The sequence below is a fragment of the Aulostomus chinensis genome, chromosome 2 (genome assembly GCF_037954235.1).
Source record: "Aulostomus chinensis isolate RoL2024-O1b breed Wild chromosome 2, RoL_Achi_v1.0, whole genome shotgun sequence".
NCBI lineage: Eukaryota > Metazoa > Chordata > Actinopteri > Syngnathiformes > Aulostomidae > Aulostomus > Aulostomus chinensis.
The window spans coordinates 20,774,273-20,795,416 of NC_141321.1; the positions used below are offsets into that span (position 1 = coordinate 20,774,273).

The 21,144-nt window shown below is 41.8% G+C and overlaps 3 protein-coding genes across 9 annotated transcripts in view; 1 reads left to right on the forward strand and 2 right to left on the reverse strand.

Moving 5' to 3' along the window:
* Window positions 1-6,477, reverse strand: part of usp10 (ubiquitin specific peptidase 10) — a 25,541-nt gene extending 19,064 nt beyond the window's left edge. For 2 of the 3 annotated variants that reach the window (XM_086183581.1, XM_086183572.1), the window contains exon 1: window positions 6,185-6,477. In XM_086183581.1, the coding sequence (XP_086039707.1) occupies window positions 6,185-6,205 (21 nt within the window). In that variant the 5' untranslated portion in view covers window positions 6,206-6,477. The remainder of the gene's footprint in view (window positions 1-6,184) is intronic. The other variant, XM_086183588.1, reaches the window with a different exon arrangement.
* marveld3 (MARVEL domain containing 3) lies at window positions 5,535-10,181 on the forward strand. Of its 4 annotated transcripts, none has more exons than XM_086183617.1 (4): window positions 5,535-5,722; window positions 7,994-8,214; window positions 8,329-8,429; window positions 9,388-10,181. In XM_086183617.1, exons 2-4 carry the CDS (start codon window positions 7,994-7,996, stop codon window positions 9,996-9,998), a joined length of 933 nt encoding a protein of 310 aa, XP_086039743.1. In that variant the 5' UTR covers window positions 5,535-5,722; the 3' UTR covers window positions 9,999-10,181. The 4 variants fall into 4 exon arrangements, with proteins under 4 accessions (XP_086039743.1, XP_086039724.1, XP_086039733.1 ...); XM_086183598.1 differs by lacking the exon at window positions 5,535-5,722 and adding an exon at window positions 7,312-7,658; XM_086183607.1 differs by lacking the exon at window positions 5,535-5,722 and adding an exon at window positions 7,554-7,658 and having other exon boundaries at window positions 7,990-8,214.
* A 1,231-nt stretch (window positions 10,182-11,412) lies between these two features.
* phlpp2 (PH domain and leucine rich repeat protein phosphatase 2) overlaps window positions 11,413-21,144 on the reverse strand; it is a 37,668-nt gene continuing 27,936 nt past the window's right edge. For both annotated transcript variants that reach the window (XM_086183652.1, XM_086183643.1), the window contains 7 exons: window positions 19,985-20,185; window positions 19,567-19,729; window positions 19,348-19,478; window positions 19,115-19,228; window positions 18,381-18,575; window positions 18,047-18,278; window positions 11,413-17,941 (listed from right to left, as the gene is read on the reverse strand). In XM_086183652.1, the coding sequence (XP_086039778.1) occupies window positions 16,655-17,941; window positions 18,047-18,278; window positions 18,381-18,575; window positions 19,115-19,228; window positions 19,348-19,478; window positions 19,567-19,729; window positions 19,985-20,185 (2,323 nt within the window). In that variant the 3' untranslated portion in view covers window positions 11,413-16,654. The remainder of the gene's footprint in view (window positions 17,942-18,046; window positions 18,279-18,380; window positions 18,576-19,114; window positions 19,229-19,347; window positions 19,479-19,566; window positions 19,730-19,984; window positions 20,186-21,144) is intronic.

Sequence of the window (21,144 nt, forward strand, 5' to 3'; positions counted from 1 at the left end):
GCTTTTGAAAATATCAAATGTGATGGACAGAGAAGAGAACTTGTAAATCCGCCACAAATATTTCAGAAGTTAACCAGATAATTCCTTTCATTTATTCTTTTCATCACCATAAGAAACTGCTGTAAGGCAGGTTTTGTAGCTCCCACTAGTATAGTACAGCCCCGAATCAAGCCATCTCCCTATTCCACAGTAAGCACCACTGTAATGGTTCTCTAACTTGGAGTTCAGAGTTATTATAGGACAACTTGGCTGAGCATGAAAATGCAGCAGAGACACTACAAATAAGGTCAGACTAGCTCTCAAACCTCTGGAGCATGCTCATGCCAGCATACTGGTGTGACGTAGTAGGGATACAATGACACAATACTCATCAATCATGAGGTACAAACCAGAGTGACAGGATGTGGGCAGCAGGGGTGGGCTATTTATTAATGGATCGATCAGAATGACTGACCTTTATTTTAAATACTCTAGTAACCATTTGGCTTTGAGGGAATTGCTATTAAATTATCTTTTGCAACCTCGTTATACTGGGAATGCAAAGAAAACAATTAGTGCTTTCTAAGTGGAAAGGATGAACCCCTTTCTGCTGTTCCACTGAGTCATTCCCCACTGACTTCTTTCTCTGGGTAGCTCCCTCTCGTATACAGCAGGCACACCTAGTGCAAGCTCACGTAAGATTAACACAAAAGTTACACTATGAACTTTGAAAAATCCAGCTGTAGTTTGCAGTGTTCAAGCTTTTCCTCATCCACTACCATCAATAGGGCGATAAGATTGGAATTTTTAAAAATGAGGTCCACAGTTTCCTTTTTTAGAACGGAGATATGATTCCAATGATAATGTACAGCATCGTTTAGCGCATTTGGCTGACACTACAGATGCACCTACGGTATTTTCTTGGTTGATTCCAATCTTTGTTAGAGTGACTTGCCAACAGCGATTTTCTACCTAAGAACTATACTTGTCAGAATAAAAAAACTGAAATCTACTTTTCTTTGATTAAAAACTTTCATTTTCATAATTACAGAAATGTCACTCTTTGCAGTTTCCAACCGAATTGCATTAGTTTGCTTTATCTTTTAACAACCAAAAAAATGCAAAAATAAAAAAAATTAAGTGCTCTCCTAGTAAAAAGAGGAACAGGTAGAGTTGTAATGAAAGAGACTTGCTGTATATCCAGCTGTCCCTGACATATATATTTTACTTATTAAACAAAAGCAGTTGAATGCAGCAGCCAATGGAGGATAGGAGAGGCTTTCCCTTTGTTGGCTTGCTCAAATTGGAGTCTAAAGTGTCCAATTAGGTTTGTTGTGTTTTTTAGAGTTTATTTTTTGGCTTTGCATGTTTTACAAATTGCAAGTTTCATGCCCTCGTCACAGTAAACACTGACCCCAAATTTTCACTGGGCACGGCTGTGCCGCCAATCACATCCGTCCTCCACACACTGGTCAATTTCTAGCTGCCCGTCGGCTTTGTTAATTTGCTCAAATTTTGCCGATGTGGTCGCTGTCTCTTGATGGAGAGGACATTGCCACAATAAATGTGATGGTGCCTGACTAACAAACAAGGACACAAATGTGACAACTTTACTCAACTAACCACCCACCACCAATATGGGATTGCTCCCTCCTCGTGGGTTCCAATCAGACTTGGTGCTGGTTCACTTTTGCAACACAAATCACACAAGTTAAAAACTTAAGTCACTTTTAAATAGGAGGCTTCAATTTGAAGATTACAGAAGAAAAACAAGTCTTTCAGCTAAGAAAACATAAAACTTGACTCATCTCTCCATAAAGGTTTTGTTTTCTTGGCAGCTTCCCCCAGCACGATTACACGCCACTAGACCTGTGCACTCTTCGATATCCAGGTTGGACACTGCAGCAGGACCTATGGACTGAACTGAACGCTGGGGCCAATTTGGGGCCAACTGAGGCAAATATATGGCTTGTCATTGAGTGTTTGAAAGCAGGTAATGTCCCAAAGGAAAATGTTGTCATTCAACAGGTGTGAACAGATCAGCTCTGAACTTAAGGTCACTGAAAAGTCACACTTCTTAGTCCAGCTACACCAAAACTTACACTCTAAGCAATTTTTTTAAATTGAATTTTTGCTGATAGCTTCCTCAGATTTACCTGCCACACAGAAATTTTACCCTGCTTTTTCACTTCATGCATCTCAAGTTCATCTCCATCTCTGCGGATTGTCTCTCCAGTAATGCTGCCTTCTGATGGTGCCCCCTGAGCATCAGATGCGCATCACAATTTTTGACAGTGCTCACAATCTTATTTTTGTGAGACTGACATTATATGGTTGGAATACCCCCCCCCCCCCCCCCCCCCAAAACCAGGTTGTGATTTCTCAAAGCAATCCCTTTTCAAAATGGCGAAAATGGCCAGTTTACCTATTCAAGACAATGGAATAAAGTAATGCTGCCTTCTGGTGTTGCCCCCTGAGCATCAGATGCGCATGACAATTTTTGACAGTGCTCACAATCGCATCTTTGTGAGATTGACATTATATGGTTGGAATACACCCAAGGCCAGACATAATGAAGGGAATCATAAGTATAGGCAGGTCACACTGCGACAAAGTTTAAGTTGTTGAGATATTGTTACTATCCACGGCTACACTCCTAGAACGGTTCATTAAAACGGGGAAGGAAACATGCTTAGGTTTCGAATAAAACGTTTAAAACTACCCATTTTGCTCACTTACAATCAAGTTGCTCCTAATAAGTATTTGATGTGACTAAAAGAGGAAAACTTAAGAGGACTTGGGATCACAATCCTTCAAGAGTTATTTGTTTGTGACACTGTGTGTTGTTTGTGTAGGGAATTACTAGAGAATGACTGTCCTACTGAAAGAGTTCTGCTTTGACAGAAAACAACAGACATAACAAAAATAAGGACGACATTAATAGCTGCAAGTTGCAGAAACACCACATAGCTGAAATAGTTTGCTGGGTGACACATTCCATCACTGCAGTGAAAACGGCCAGCGAGGCTTCTACTGGAACTCTTCCATGAGTGCTTTTTTTTTGTTTTTTTGTTTTGTTTTAATCTCTGGAGAGGAGCTCCTTGACAGGCAGACGTCAGTGTACATGCACTAGAGGGAAACTCGCTGTTTACTCTGCCTTATTAGCTGGAGGAAAAAAAAACATTCAGGGTGACTGATTCGCAGTCTGGATATACTCGCATTTTGATACCGTTTTTGGAGCAGTGCAACAAATAGAGTTTTTTTTCTCCAAATATCGATATTAGCAAATGCGTCTTTCCTCTGCTCATGAAGGGAAGTTTCAATTGATACATGGAAAAAGAAATGTTTCACAGCGCACAGGCCAAGCCGGACAGAATTAAATACACAGGTTTTCACTAACTCTGACCTTAGTAACTACGGTTTAAGACCAATAAAAAAATTCAACCTAAAATTTAAAATCCAATTCTACAGTTAAAGATTATCTATCCTAAGAACTAATTTCTCCTTGAGTGTGTGGAGCGCTCTGTCGATCTCTCACACTGCATCTTTTACGGTGACAAAACAGAACACAGTTGCCAACTTTTTCCTGTCATCAAAATATAAACACAAAACTAAACGTTTGTATTTAGTCATCTGTTGCAGCAATTGCACAGACACCAGGAAGCCCTGTCTGTAGAGGATTTTTTTCAGCCTGTGCGGACAAAAGGATTCAAAATGTCCAACAAAGTGGCTGGTTGGAAGTCATGCCAACATCAGAACCTGAAATTTTACCAACAAGTGGGACATTTAACCTCTGAGTGTGATGCTGCAATTAGGTGCAATGATAACTGAAATTGCATCCGCAAACAAAAAGATTCATATTTATAACATCAAATTGACCATAACTTACAGAACAAGCTGCTAAAGTCACGGGTAACCACTATTTTTTTTCAACAATCATACCTAATACTACAAAATGTGTGAGGGAGAGCGATTTACCAAGGTTTTCGATTTATATGAATGTAATAATATAAGTTCTGTAAATTCAATTCAGAGACCTCAGAATAATCAATTTCACCACATTTGTTTTCCGTTTTTCCTTGGAAGTCCCACCCAAACAAAACCACCTGCAGGACACACTCCTCTGGAGTTTGTTGAAAGGCCCCCTCCTGGTCAGTATTTACATTTTCACTGTCTTCCATCATAGCTGCCCCTATTACCTATTGCGGCAGCACGATTTGTGACGTCACACGAGAATCTGGCACTGATTTGTTGCGTAGCCTACCTAGAACAGAGCGCAGCTAAAAAAAAAAAAAAAAAAGAGTAGATTATTGCCTAATCTTGGGCAGCGGGCATATTTGCATTGTTGCACAGTATCTATGGTCACATTGCTCAACTGGGGGACAAAACTGTAACATTCTACACTGAGCTTTCAGGGAACTGAAAAATGTTACAATGTTGGCAACTAGCCAAAAACATTTGGTTGCAAAAGCTTCAAACTGATGGTCTTGTATATACATTTTAAAACTGTATTGATAGTGGTTGTATGTGATTATACAACAACAATTCAACAAAGTAACTACAGGGCTTTTTTTTTTTTAAGCTTACTGTCACCCTTGTCACACACACTTAGACAAATAAACAGGCTGAGGATGCTTAGGTGCCACTATTAGGTTGCATGTAGCACCAACTGACTGCCTGCAACTCCTGAAGTTGTAGCTTGACGGTGCTGTCAGATTAGCTGTTGCGATACAAAACAGAAATGGGAAATGCTCACACAATTAGTGAATAGGCTGGTTTAGTAAGCATATCTCAATTATCCTGTTTTGCCATGTTTATAATACCAATATAATTCCTGTTTCCACCTGTATCTCTGTCCTTGTGTTGCTTTTCCTAATTTTCAGACCTATGTTCCTTCCCAAGTTCAACGGAAGCTTGCCTCATGTTTCTCTGAGTTTCTGACACAAACAAGGGTTTTATTTTGGATTGGCTATTCTCACTTCCCCACTCATATCCGTTTGTAATTTGATTGTAAATGAATTGATCAGCAGCTCCCTCGCTTACTTTTATGCCCCCCCCCCCTTTTTTATTTGAAGGGCAGGAAAAAATGAGTGGGGAAAAAAAAACAAATCTAGGTACCTGAGAATACCGGGCAATTAGAATTTCATCACACAGTTTGGGTATGACGACGCCTGTACTCTCAGTTAGTTTATTTGTACGATATGGACTTCGCCTCGAGCCAAACGTTACCTCGATTAACTACGAGAAACTTCACACCTTGCATGTCTGTGCATGCATACGTTAGCTACACTTAAAAATGGGCCTTCCCACATGACAGTAAACTTCCTCAGATATTAACACCCACCATGCTAGCAAAGTCACACTCCGAGTCGAGCACAAGCTGGCGGTGTTTTTAAACATTCATCCCGCAGTCTCACTCTGTATTGTAATTTTTTTCTCCGTTTTCTCAATCTGAAGGTTCAACCAAGGCCCACATTGTCGCATAATTAGCTAACCAGCTAGCGAATGGACAGCAAGTATATAACCACACCACCTGTGCAAAGTGCTAACTAGCTTGCTAACGGATGAGTGAACGCCGCGAAGTTGTTTCATCGCGATTTATATCCGCTAAGAAACGGAACAAAGCATTAAAATTGTAACAGAACAGTAACCGTGCTCCCTCGCTGCCTAGAAATGTCAGTTTTCAGTTCAAACCACTTCTGAAAATAAGCAGCCGGAGAAGGCCTGTCGCCACACTGAGCAGGTGGGCCATGCATACACGCAGCAGTTTTCTGTCACTTTGGTGTACTCTCAGAATTAACACATGACACTTGTGGGATTTCACGGTAAAGTGCCACAGACATCAGATGAATCTTGGTTTCATGTCATTTTAATGAACGCTGCTGTCATACAGTTAAAATCAGCGGTAAATATCGCCACTAGCTTATTTGAATGAAGGGACGTGGGGCCTGTAAGCTACCATGCTGGTAGTGTTTCAATGAGGCTTAGTGGGGCATTAGCAAGCACTTTTCATTACTCACTATTTCAATGACACGAGTTACCACACAGCTCAAATGACAACACCCATGCAACCAAACTACCCCCATAGAGTGCCACTTCATACGCTCAAAGTGTTGTAAAAGGTGAGAAGGTCGCAAGTCTGTGTGCTCACGGTGTGCAGGAGGAGTTGTTTTGCAGGCTAACATTAGCCAGCTAGCTTAGCTACCTGGTTGCTGTAAGAAGCCATGCTCCCGGTGAGATTTTCTCTCCTCCGCTGACAAGATGAAAACTCTCCCGGGAAGGTGTTGTAGCTTTGTAATGACAGTCACGACTGATGTCCTACTTCGATGTCATGGTCATTTTCCCAATATTGTCCTGGCATTCGTAGGTTTTGATCCGTGCAATGCATCAGCACTTCATGTTGCTCGCCTTGCCGTCACCGCCATTTCTATCTAACATCTTCCTCGCTTACTAGCCAGGCCAGCGCGCGGTCGGATGTAGGGGGAGCGTGAGCTCAAAGAATAGCGACAGACACTTCCGGTGATGGTTTGCACTGGGACTTCAAAATGAAAGCCCCCGCATACAGTCTGGTAATTCCTACCAACGGCAGGCGCCATACCTGACTGTCTCAAATCTCCGATTTATCGGAACTATATACTTACGAAGCAAATAATACTCAGGTCATTGAACAACTGTCAATATCAATTTCAATATGGTCTGCTGTAATTGTCAAATCCCGGGAAGACAAATGACTGTTCACCAACTGTGTGATCCATTAATTCATAACTGGATTGACTTTTAGGAGGTAAAATTTAGCTCATTTATCTCCACCATGAATTGTTGTTCTAAACATTGATATGAAACTTGAATTAATCAATTTTACAGGATTAAAACTGTGTGCGTGTGTGTGTACAGTAAAGAACTGAGAGAACTTATTTTATGCATTATTTCATTAATGTAAGATCACAAATCTATTTCTATACATAGAAGCCAGAATATGAGGGTTAAATTGAGGACCTTGTCAAGTCCTGTCGCACCAACACTCAGTTACCTGGAGACATTTGTTTCCTCTTGTATCCAAGTCGTATCAGGAATTAGAGAATCCATTTAAAAACAAAAACAGCTATGGGAATCTGCCAACAATATTGCAGATCAGGCGTTAATGCTTACTGTCTGAAAAACTATTGTTAAATTTTTCAAGTACGTTTATTTTGAAATGCGGCTATGAATCGCCGGTACTACTTACGGAATGTGCTGCGCCTTTACTCAACTCGAAGCGTGACCGCGTGCGCTGTCTTACGTCCGGTCTGGGCATGAATCGCAAAATTTTGGAAGTTGGAGCGCGACTGAAATAATCGATTTCTCACAAACTTTATTGTTTTAACAGAATCTTTGTGACGTTTGTTTTCATCGTGCCTGGTTCAAATCAAACCAAAGTGAACGAAATGTATTTGTCATAATATATATATATATATATATATATATATGTATATATAAATTCAGTGTGGCATACACACGTTCTACAATAAATACATCTCACTCTATCATCAAAAAATGAAACATTTCCACCAATCTCGCAATCAGTGGGCGTGGCCTAACACAGGTGACTCGTTCTCAAAGGAAGTACGGGGAAGGTGGTGTGTTTTTACGCGTAAAGAGTGAAGGAAACGCTTTTCGGCATTTGTGTTCATACACCAAAGGTAGGAGACAACGACGGCGTGTATGTTGGATTATTCAGGAGTATTTTCACCCTTAAGCCTCTTCAGAAATCTTAAACTGAGACATAAACAAAACCAGCGAAGCTACACTGTGGACTTCATGAAAGACTTTATGTTAACTCATGAAAAGTCAGTTGGATTAGGGCCGGTTTGTGTTGTTCACAGGTGCGACTGGATCTCATAGGTGCTCCGTGTCCACGAATGAATCTCAGTCGTCTCTACTTTAATATGAAGCTTCATTAAATGATCCTTCCTGTTGCTCCACTGTCACACAAAATCCCATTTTGTTTCTGATTGTCTTTTGCGGCTGGAGTAAGATGCCTGACAGAGGAGGACACCAGGACAGAAGTGATGTGTATGCAGAGGACAAGAGCAGGGAGCACCGCAGGTATCATGGCAGAGATGGGAACCGAAAGCCCCGAGACACAGACCAGAGCATCTCTGCTGCTGACAGGAGGCCCAAACAAACCAGACAGAGGGACATGACAAGTGACAAAGGGCCACCTGCTTACAGGGGCCATCAAGGACCCTCAGCCCTGTAAGGGACCCGATACAGGCCCTGGTGCATTCACCAAAGCCTTCATATGTCAGTCACTAATTGACATGACATCCTTAACATTTAACAGTAAAAGAATACGTGTTCTCTTCACAGATCCGGGGAGACCTCAGTTTATCACCCAGAGGAGGAATATTATGAGCGACAACACCAGCGACAAACTCTTTACAATCTCAGATACATCCTAACCAGTAGAGGCAAGTCATGTTGGTTTCCTTCTGTTTGTTTTTTTCCTCTCTTCTCATCCTTTTAATAACTACAGATTGATAATGAGTTGCTCAGTTAACGCAGAACCAAATTAATTTATCGTCTTCACACAGCACAGCTCCAAATGCTCCCCAGATGTGATAATAGATCAGATATTTGAAAGGCTGGGTTGGAACAGATGCTGTTACATTTAACAGCTACGGCTGATATATTTATTCTTTTCTTTATTGAATTCACTAATTGAGGACATATTGCTGGCAAGGTGATCACCAACATGTGGTGTCAGAATTTCACAAATCTAATTAATGGATCTGGGATTTTGTGGAACGACAGAGGCGAACGAGCGATTCACTTTCAGAAGAGATGTGGATCGAATTGATATTTATATTCGAGCCTCCCCGTTCATTTATCACTTTGTGTACAAGTGCCAGAAAGCCCCAAATTCAACACAAATTGAAATAGCTTTTATCAGAATCCTTTTCAAATCTTCAAAATATTTGATATATTTGTTTGAAATATTAAAAACACCTTTTGGGAGATCAGCCACGGTTCGTGGGAGTGTCAGGAACAGGGCCTGACTGATACAGGATTTCTGGGGCCGATTGACGAAGAAATTCTGAAGTCAATGCATATCAACCAATAGTAGGCCTATTTTTTTACACAGGCCCTCGAGTGTTTATCAAAAACTTATGACTAATACTTGCAAGGGGGGAAGAATATTTTACAGTAAAAGCATAAACTTTATTGTCCAAGATCTGTCAACTGAGTGATAAACCTGTCTGGGAATGTGATGATTATTATTTGACCTTTCTGGATTAGATTCTGTTCAAGGGAAACAAAATCGTGTGGGCACACATAAGACACATGTATGCTTTTACTGGTCTTATTAGCGACAGCTTAATATCCACTGATATTATTGCTCAGGATTGTTGTCTTTGTGTCTCCCAGGTCTTTGCCAGCTCATGGAGGTTTTCGTGAACCTTCTCATCGTCATCTGTGCTGGAGTGCCATACAGCAACAACGGCGGCTACCGTGACCTAGCTAGCCTCGGTGGAATCTACCATTATCATTTTGGTGGAGCAAATGCCTTCACTGGAGCCGACGCAGACCGGGTGAAGGAGCTGGACCGGTTGTTCCATGAGCTCAAGCGGCCCCCCTACACCTTCACCATGGCCTGGGGGGGTGTTTTAATGATCTACGCCTTTGCCATGCTCGCCATAGGGATATTTCGGGTCCCATTCCGTTGCCCCCCTGTGTTGCTGGGGGAGGCTCTGGTGAACCTGCTGATCGGTCTGGGCTACATACCTGCGCTGGCGTTCTACTTTATCAAGCTGCAGGAGACCTACAACAACCCCATCTGTACAGAGAGGGAGCAGCTCTACAAGAGCAAAGGCCACAAGGGCTTTGAGTGCCAATTTCATGGCGCTGACATTGCAGGCGGGCTCTTTGGGGTGCTGGGTGTGTTTGTTTTCATCTTTGGTGCAGTGTTAGCTGTCAGAGCTTTCAGGTCCGTGCGGGAGCTGAAGAAGCAAAGGACAAACGAGGACAATAACTACTGAGCAGAGTAGAAACTCCTGAAATCAGGACGCGTCTGTGAATCTGATAGGGTTTATTTATCCACTATTCAAGCTTTGGTGAAGTTTTACACATTTTTTAATGTTAGATTTAACTTTGTACCTTTTTCTATAATCACTCGTGCCTTTTATGACATTTTCTATGAAGTTGTCTTAATAAAAAGTCATTAATAAGGTTTGTTTCCTTTGTTTCTTTATTACTTCTAAGTAGAGATGTTTTAGAAGCAGTCTATCCTTCCCAATACCAATTCTGATGTCTAACCACTGAGATTTTGTTGTCCACTCTTTTTGAATCCCATAAATGTAAGTGGAAGTGCGGCACAACTTCCTGTAGTAGCTACTGTGCTAATTTCCTGTATCTGGTATTAGTCAGAGCTAACTGGGAAGTAGCCGGGTCCCTTTCAGAGCTGACGAATGATGAGGTATGGGATCGGTGCATGGCCCATCATACAGACTGCCAGCACCGGAGGCATTTCTAATACTGACACTTACAATCAAAACATCTGTACTTGTAAACAGAAATAAAATCAGCAAGTTAAACATTTGCAAAGTTCCAGATACACTCCAAGCAGCTGCATTTTTCCAAATTTTGTTTTCTTATTCAAAGTGAGAGTTCCACTAGCCAAAGACTGTAAGAGTGAAACACTGCCAGGAGTACATCTGGAGGTCTTTCTTTTTAGAAGAGTCATGAGATGGTTTCTCCCTTAAAATCTTACATCTTACAGCAGCAAAGTAGACGTGTCATCAGTTGATCTGTTTTCCAACCATCGCATTGCAGTTGAAGATGTTAGTCTGTGCTCCACCAACAGATGGCAGATCCACTGTGTTCAGATGAATGAGCTCAGCATATGGAGCTCGTTTGTACAGGTTTAGTGGTTCATGATCTGCGTGTTCTGATGGATTTGATTAATAGCAGTACTGTGCAGTGTGATGGCTAATTAGACAGCTATATTGAACATTAAAACAAAAATCATATTCCTTGGTATGAAATTACCAAAAAAAATTATGAGCAAATGGACAGTGGACAAAAAAAAAATGTCACAGTAAAAAGTTTTATTGCTACTTGGCAGCATTTGAAATAAAATGAAAACCACTTTTCTTTCACTCTCAAAGTTCAAGCGGGTACAATTCTGTCTAACAAGCAGCAAAAGTGCTCATTGTTAGCCCTGTTCCTAAATAATTCTCTTCTCAAGATTAAACATAAAATAAAATGTTAGCAGCAATCTGCATGCTAGAATAAAAACCTAAAAATATTAGATATGCTCCACTTTGTACAAATAATTCACATTTTGCGTGTATTCTATTGATTTATACTCAGGGCATGCTTTTAACATTAAATACAGTTATGATTAGTACCTTCAAATTAAGTACCATCATAGGTGAATTTTTGTGTTCTGTGTTTTTGTTTTTTTTTTTTCTTTTTTCTTTTCATTGTTGAGTCCCCATCACTTTAAATTCTGTAGTGGAGAGGGAAATATTTATTTGCATGACACAATGAAGTACAAAAATAAACATTGGCTTCTGGGCATCGAGAAAAAGATATTGAAGCATTTCTAGAAAATAATGTGCAGAAAGGAAGCGTGAGTTTAAACAATGGCTACTTTGGTCACATGTTAAAAACAACTGGAGCAACTTTGATCAGTTTCACGCGGAATTACAGTCGATCTGTTACTCACGAGGGCATGCATACACTTACTGCACATGTGCTTCGTTTTACATACAAACACAGACACTTTGCAACACAGTTGTACAGGGAGCTTGTTGAGTTGTGAGACAGAAACAATCCATAAATGACTCACTGACATGGCAGCCAACTCATATGCACGTTCCTTCTATTTTTGGTAAGTATAACACTAGTGGACCCCCTCCACTAAAGAATTCACAGGGAAAATGTTCAGCAGTGTCATGTGCTCCACTTCCCTGTGCTCCCTCCTCCTGTATCTACAGCAGACCTATGTACACGCACACGGATTATTCTACACATGCAGGTGAGGACATGGTGTTGACCAGGACACGGACAGGTTTTATGTACAACTGAATGTCACGCTACTTCAAACTCTGACAAAGTGGCCGTAACAAAATGCTGAACGATGGCAGCGGCAGATGGAGTCGGGATGCGAGTGAACATGAGGGGAGCTGGGCCGTGTGCAGATATGAGCCAACACTCACTCTCTCTCTCTCTCTCTCTCTCTCTCACACACACACACACACACACACACACACACACACACACACACCCCTTTAAGGATGTGATGTTTGATTTTTCATCCCACATTTGTTTGGTGATTAAATTATCTATATATCTGTTGTTATCCAAAAGTGAGGCCTGGGTATTGAAATGGGGCTGTTATCATGTTCCATTTGGTTCTCTGGATAAAAATAATTATAACGGGATTAATAGTTTACAAAAACTGTCAAAAGAAAAAAAATGTAAAAGTATTGTGTAAAGTGCTGTTATTTGCTGTTGTAAAAATGCTCGTTAACTATGTAGGATCCCCTCTCATGTATTTCTAATTTGATCAGGCAGCAGAGTGGCGTTGGCCTGATAGTTGTTCATGTAATTGATGATTCTCAACCTGCTCTTTTTTACGTTATGAAATCCACAATTAAATCGCTAAAAATTGCTCTCACAACACAACCTTTAACGTTTTCCAAAACCCAGGATCACAATGAAACAGTAGCATAACCCAGAGAGACTGTTCTATTACAGCAGCCTGAAAAATTTTAAGCAGAAACTGCAGGCAGGCCCAGTTCTCCCACTGCCAGTCAGGACTTGCTGGTTTCAGGGTCAAGATGACCTGATACCTGGAGAGAAACTGGGTGAGCAGCAGGTTTTCACTGAAAGAAAAGATTTGAGATTAAAATTCATTCTTTCGACTGATTTATTATCATTGGTATTGATGATCTAATAAAAATCAGAGGTACTGGTATGCACTCTCAAATTTCAGGAGTGATGATGTCACTGCAAGTGTATAAAAACAGAGCAGGGAGGCTCTGAGGAGAACTCAACAGCAGTGGGTGAAGTCACAGCCTGACTTACCAAACCGACAACTATTAAAATTCCCCTAAAAAATAAATCAAATCCCAATATCTATTACATACAGAAGTATTTTCTGACATATTAGGGAAATGAATTCTTGGTATTTTTTTGGAATATGATGCTCTGCTCTAATACAGTGTACATACAGACTTATGGATGATTTTGATGAATTTTCCTTATTCAACCGGCTATTTAGCAACTCAGGTACTTTGCGGGCGAATCAATAAAGTGACATGAAAAAATATTTCAGTTCAAATCAGTGATTAAATGTCAAATCAGCGAGTTTCTTGACGTGTGATGTTTTCATCTTTTCACACAGTTACGGAGGGTTAGAAACGTATTTCCAGAAACATCAGATGAGTAGGGATCATCATTTTCCAGCAAGGAGGGGGCCCAATAATATACAGCATTGTACATACTATATGTGTGTGTATGTATAGCAAAAACAATGTTGGACAAAGGAGGAGTTGAGAACCAGGCTGAGTAATTATCAGATGAGGCAAATTCATGACCAATTGTAAAAAATAAACTGTATCAAATTAGAACTGATGGTAAAAAGACAGCAAAAACGTGAAAAATAATGTTATGTCACATCATTTCTGTTGGCTATGTATTCTCAGATAAGAGGTGATATGTTGGGCTGAGGGAAGCCACGATACTTCAAGCACATTATGTTGATCAGAAATTCATATATTAAGCTCCAATATATAGAACTCTGGATATTGTTATTTTTCTATATACAAAGTGCTTTAACAGTATTAAATCCTTTCAAGAGACAAAAAAACAGATTCAGACATCAATTAAGGCGTAATCACATACGTGTCACTCACTCCTTCCGAGCAAAGTAAGGATAGAAAAAAACCAAAGAGCTCAGTCACAAACACAACATGAGTGTGATTAAAACAGATATTAAACAAATACTGAGTAATGATGCTTTAAGGCTAAAGGGGAATACTGAAAGGTTCAGCTATGCAACAGCTGTGGAATGCCAAAACTACACCACTACCAACGTAGAGTGGTGAAAAAAGAAAAAAATATATATCTAATGTAGTAATTACTGACGTACTGTTAGCAATTACCCAGCTTTGGCCTTCCTATAACCACAGCAGCCCTCATAGAGCTGCTTCCTCTTTTGGCACAAGGTGGGAAGGTCCAGGAATGGACCAACTGAGCTTTTTAGGGCTGCATAATAATCACCTCAAATAAAGATGTTGTTTTAAAAAAATATCATTTGACAACATACTTCTGAGTGATTGGTCCAACAAATTTCAAGGGATTGAGAATGGATGGCACCAACTGTTAAAGCACTGCATGAGACCAAAGCAGGGAAACATAGATGACAGCTGTTACAGCAGGGGACAGATCCTGCATCTCGCCACCTCATCGTGCTGCTGCTGCTGCTGCTGCACTCACATGAAATATTCAGCTGAGCGATAACTGAAGCACTGCCTGCTAACCAGGAGAGTTGGATCAGATAATAACAGGACAGAACTGAAGACCATTTCGTGACAGGTCCCACCAGCCACGCTCCCACTCAACAAATTGACCTTCCCATCGATGATTGCTCAATAGTCATTACTACCTTATTGCATGAGTACTCAGTAGTCATTACTTCATTATTACATACTCGGCAATCAACTCAAGTGCTCGGTACTCCGTTTGGCATTATTACATAAGTATTCAGTCATTGTTGCCCCATTAATGCACAAGAATGCAGCAGCTATTACTTGATTAATGCACAAGTACACAGTAGTCATTACTACATTATAACAGTACATGAGCACTTGGCAGTAATTACTATCTAAGTCCATGAGTATCTCAGTGGCAGAAAAGAGTATCGTTCAAACATGTCCAATACTGGTCACTTTAGATGGACCTTTTTTGTTAAAATTTTGTTTTGTTTTTTTCAACAAAAATTTAATTAAAAAAAATCACATGTTCGACTGATATCCAATCGTACAAAAGAAAGCCTGATACCAAGCCCTTCTCAGTCAGAGGTCATTACCAACACCTATCTTCAAACTTGGGTGGGGGGGGGGGGGGGGGGCCATCTACTTCACTTGCAACTTCACTGATGTGTAGTTGAGATACATGATGAAGGCCAAGTTCATAGAATTAATGAAGTAATGAAGTTTGATGTTTTAATGGAATAAATCCAAAGGGACTGAAGAGGGTCAGAATGTCAACATGCTGAGTGGCTTTGCAGCAGGTTTGGTTCCATCACAAGACTGCCTGGAGTTTGTTGCTGTGTTCATTTAATAAAAACAGCATTTGCACTTATCAGACAATCACCTTGCATACACTGATCCGTTCCTATCGAACAGTTATATAGTAGGGATCCACCCTACAGGGGAATGGATGTATAAAGTAAGGTTTTAATGGTAGCAGCCTCAAATAATTGGATACTAAATTGTATTATATTTAGTACTAGTGGAGATATTTCATAATACACAGTATACCAAATACTGTATCAATCCCTTCTTTCTTCATAGAATACCACCTTTTAATGGTTTTGTTGTTTGTTTGTTTTTTGCCTTATTTGATCATTTGACTGAAGATAAATAAATCCTGGAATCTCAAATTCCCTCACCAATAACCAAAAAAAATGATTAAAATTGAAAGGAAATGTTTGTTTTTTCCTATGCAGGAGTTCATTTGCTCATGCGCTGTCACAATTACTGTGTTATAAGAATTGTTTAAATCTATACCATGTCAGCATTGCACTGTTGATTTGCTATTTATGTCAGGTATTCAAAAAGCATTGCTCTAAATAGTCATATCTTTCAATCTTGATATCACAAGCTCACACTCACCAGGTCCCATCTGCTAGTTGTGTGTAATTTTGCTTCATAGAATTGATTTATTCTATAGAGAAGATTCTATATATATGGTTTTGTGTGGGGATGTTAAAAATAAAACCTACCAATAGGTTTTCTAACCATATAAATGCAGTAATCTTATCTCCTAGTCCTACGTGATGTAATAGCATTTATTTTGATTTAGATTTATAAACCACAAAGAGGATGCAGTATGTGCCAGTGCTGGTCTCTTGAAGACCCCCATCCCTCTTGCACATTGAACTCTCTCACTCTATTCTGAAACACAGTTGGGATTTAAGGGCGGGCTAGGCTAAGTTGTCTGCAGTAGGCACTTTTTCAAGATTCAGTCACAGGGCCTCTGTCCGGGACTTGAGCGACCTCAGAGCCCCTGAAGAGGGATTTGACCTCACTGAACACAATCCCATACGCAACATCTAGATTGCTTGATGTTCCAAGTAAAGGGAAATGTTGCTGACTGTTTAGACACGTGAGGTATCTCATTTCAGGACAGGTTTGTTTTGGTCTGTGATAGTCAGCTTTCCTTTTCACAATGTGATATCATGAACTGGAATCTTGGTCAGCCTCTTGTCTTGATTGATGCAACAGAATCCCCTTTTCCACCACATAATAATGGCACAGCATCAGCTCGTGACAATCGGTGTCCTCTCTAAGTATCTGAATGGCAACTTGAATTTGAATATCCCACGTCTGAGAGATCTCTACTTCCCTGGAATGGCACGATCACAGATTTGCAGCCATCAGTTCTGTGTTCTGACTTCCCTTTAGAGGGCGGTATCATAGACTTCCTGCTGTAAAATGGGAGTCGGCCCTGGACCTGGCACCAGGCTGGGGACAAAGGGTGCTGGGTGAGGATGATCCCACACAGGTTCTTTCAAGGGAGGGGGTGTAGAAGGTGCAGAGGGCCCTGTGACTAAAGCGCTCTGGCCTCTAAGCTGCTCCCGGACTTCCTGCTCCAGACAAGGAGGCACAATCAGCTGGTCTTCGGGGTCCTGCTGCGCTGGGGCAGTGAAGTAGCCAGACTTCTTCTTAGGAGCCTCCAGGGCCACCTCAATTAGATTATGACTGTCCTCAGGGGCAACCACAGAGCCATTGGACAGTTTCTTTCCAAATAAACTACATGTAGATGGTGACTTCTTGAGGTCAGCAATCTCTCTTCCGCAGACAGCCAGCAGGCAGCCGTTGGTTGCAGACACCACCACGCTGTTCTGTCTGCGCATTTTGCCATTAGGATAGTCAGAGCCACGCTTTTCAAGGTCTAGGTCTTTAGGGCTTTCAGGGGCACCTGACCGTAGCTGGAAAGCACAGCAGTGAATGTCAACCTCCACTTCTAACTTGCTGCCATTGGAGATCACTCCCTCCAGAGGAGTTTCATCATCACTGTCCAAGCCATTGTCAGACTGGTTACTGGAGAAAGTGGCACAGGATGGTTGCCGCTGGAATAGGCCTGGATGGCCCCCGAGCCCAACTGGGCCTGGCACCATGATCCCACAGAGTGTAGTACCAGGGTGCAGACTACACCGTCTCTCTGGGCGGGGGGCAGGTCCAGAGGATGGGTGCTCGTCAGAGGCAGTGGACCCTGCCTCACTGCCCACCTCTGAAGCTGATGTCTCACTGTTGAACTCTGAGACAATCCCACTAGTGGTTGACAGAGTGGCTGTATCACTGGAGGCTGGGGTCACAGACACAGGCAGAGGTGTGGAAGGAAGACCCCGGGGTTCAGCAGTGGACACTGGCGGCTCACAGGTACAGCTATCCTCGCTAATGTGCAGGGACAACACCACAGCACCGATGTTGTCCTTGCAGCCGTAGCTCTGGGCAAGCGAGCACAGCTTCTTGGCCGCAGCTCGTGGATCACGGACAGCCTGAACAGTGCACACAGCCTCCTGGTAGGAGACCCGTTCAAACAGCGCTCTATTCCCCACGATCAAGAACTCATCCTGGGGACAGAGGGGTTCCGTGTGCACCCAGGGCTTTGGAAGCACCCAGGGAGACAGATAAGAGCAGCCCAGCAGGCGAGAGCAGCATGTCACTCCGCTCACTTTGTTATCCTTCAAAACAGGAAACTCCTTAGAATAGTGCATGGATGAATTATCTTTTAATGTAAATCTGCACATTAGATGTCAACACAGTAGAACATATTATTTGTACATTACCTCTGTAATAATGGCTTTACTGAATTTGACTCTCTCCATCTCCTCAGTTGAGTTCTCCAAGCTGTAAACCTTAGAGAGCGGCACAGGTCGGCCATCCCGGCACAACACTGCCTGGCAGGTACCCACATTGGCCACGGTGAGGCTGAAGTTGCCGCCTGGCTCTGACGACTCATGATGGATATAACACAGCAAGGCAGAGGCACCCAGTTTCTGACCAGCCATACCTAGTTTCCTGTCCCAGAAAGAGAGGGAAAAAAACAAAAGCTGCTGTCAAACGCTTAAATACACAGAAGACAACAAAAATATTTATTTGTGAAGACCTTGTAAACCTTACCTGTGTGAAGTTAGGAAAGTATTGCTCATATAGACACTGTCGATGCTGGAATGCTGCACTTCTTCAGACAGCACATCTCCCATGGTGCACTGCAACAGCCGAGGCACTTCCTCATTACGGTCTCCATCGAAGATACCATAACATGCTTCCATGCTGTCTCCAAAACGGTCAACAGCCAGCACAGACACACACAACCTGTTCCCAACAACAGACAAGCATCGCCAAATAGATGTCAGTTAAAGCTTGTTCAGCATGTGTGACACTGCAGCTCCTGAGCAACGGCTGTAATCTGATGAGACACAGCACAGTGAGAACCCCCTTGGTGGCTCTGACCCTGCAAGAGACAACCTGAGCACTCAACGGTTGTTGTTACAATCATTAGATCGAACGGATTTACCAGGTGCACTGCAGCAGCTACTCTTTAAAGAGATCAATTGATGGCGTTGGTGCAAGTGCAAAGAATCAATGGATCTCAATCATGAAATGTTAAGTCTAGGCCAGCCTAGGTGATCGCCAGGTACAAGAAGCACACAATGGATGTCAAGAGCGATGTCAGGCTTTTTTTCCAGTCAGGAAGACTGAATTAAGTGTTTAAAAGAGCTATATACATTGTTATAAAATGAACACCTCTGTCTGTAGTCATTTATTTACTTGCGTATTACAGTTTTATAATTTAGATGGCAAGTTCTTTGCCGTGTACAAAAGGGAACACACGGAGAAAAAAAAATGCTCACTTGTTTCTTTGGCCGCTCATCTCTGAGTATCCGTGACTCCATGGAGTGGAGGCACCCAGTGAGTCTCCTGCTGCTGTGGTAGATTTCTGGTCTAATTTCAGTGTGGTGATGTGACTTCAAAAGAAAGAGGAAATGCAGTAGATGCAGTAAATATACACCAGTCATACAGCTTTTAGCATGTGTCCAGTTATTTCCATGTCTTTGTAGTAAACAGCTCTGGTTTGGTGAATCACCTGAAGAGGTTGAGAGTTTTGTGTTCCAGCATCAGACTGTTGTTGGCAGTCAGGTCGAGTTCTTGCAAAGTGGCAGGCAGCGAATCCGGCAGCTGGATCTCTGTCAGCTCATTACAGCTGAGATCAACAAGCTACAAATGTATGAAAGGTAATGGCTGAAATTGAGGCAAGTTGAATATGATCACAAACATGCACAAACAAAAGTACAGCTAGTCTGACCTTGATTTCAGGCAGGCTGAGGATCTCTGGGAAGACAGTGATGTGATTGGAGTGTGCTATGAGGGTGTGCAGCTTCTTACAGCTGGACACAGTGGAGGGGATAGTCTTAAGCTTGTTGCCACTGAGATTGAGCTCCTCCAGCAGTTCCAGTTTACTCAGTTTACTGAAGACAAACAAACAGGACAAACCGCGCTAAATCAAGCACGGTAGGAAACGTCCTAGATAATGGTTCTAACTTAATTATCTGTTTCAAGTACTTTCTTGAACACCCCAGCAGGAATTAATAAAGTATTCTATCAATCAAAGGAACAGAACAAGTCAAATTGAAAGAAGAGAGTTGTTCAAAAATGGTCACAGGCTCAAAAATGAGAGAGCACGTCCTCAGAAACACACCGATATGGAGGCTAAGGTAACACACCTGGCAGGGAAGGAAACCAGCTGATTGTAGGCGATGTGCAGGACCCGCAGGTTCTGGTGTCCGACCAACAGAGCACCGCAGTTTTCGTTGAGGTTGTTCCTTGTCAGATAAAGCTCCTGCAGTGTGCTGAGGCTCTCCTCTGATGGACTGCTTGGAGGAATGCTTTCCAGGGCATTGGCTGACACGTTTAAATATTTTAGGCTGCAAAGGAGGAAAAATACGTGTAACGCTCACTTTGGTCACATTTTGGTTGAGGTGTGTGGTGGTGCTGTGGTTGTAGCGGTCATTCCTGATCATTTGTGTATGTGTGTGGTCAGTTTATGCAAATATCATCTGTTTGTCAATCTGCTACGATGTTTTCAAGTTGATCTTTATTCTTGACTTCTGAGCGATGTTTCCCTGCATGGGCTGGCGTATGGTGAGAAGCTACAATACTCACACCACACTGCTGGGCCAGTGCTGTGTAATCACTGATTTTGTAAAGAGAGCTTGGATTAGATGAATGGAATGAAACAGTCAGCAGTGAAAATGTGCCATTCTTTCATCGTCATCCCAACTTGAGTGTGAAGCAGGTAATCTTCAGAAATGTCAAGTTTTCATTTGGACTCTGAAATGTGATGAGTACCAGATCATTATTCGTCTCCTTCATCCACAAACAATTTGCTACAGTTGATAATAATAATGAGTTAAATAATGAAAATAATCCACAGATTTTGTACAGGATAAAGAACACTTGGTAAGTAGAGCATCAGTTTAGATGCCGTTAAACCCCCATGGATTGGGGGTAATTACAGCTCTATTGCCAACAAAAAAATGTTGGCATTTCACCCAAGTATACGACTAAGAAATTAAGAATATGCATGACTCTTAGCTGTCAGTCTGTTCTCTACAGACAAATTTGTTTTCCAACATTCATGAGAAAATGCGATCAGGAACCCAATCATGCATCAGGCAATCACTGCCATTAGAGCTGAGACAGTGAAGTGCATCAGAGTGCTCGAGCTGCTAACAGGAGCTGCCAAGAAATGGGAGGGTAAATGAATCTTCAGTTACAGTCTCGAATATTCCTAACTCTTCCACACATACTGTGTCATGACTGAAGCAACTAGCAATGACACTATTATAGCCAGCTCCAACCAAACAGGGAAAGAACTGTCTTG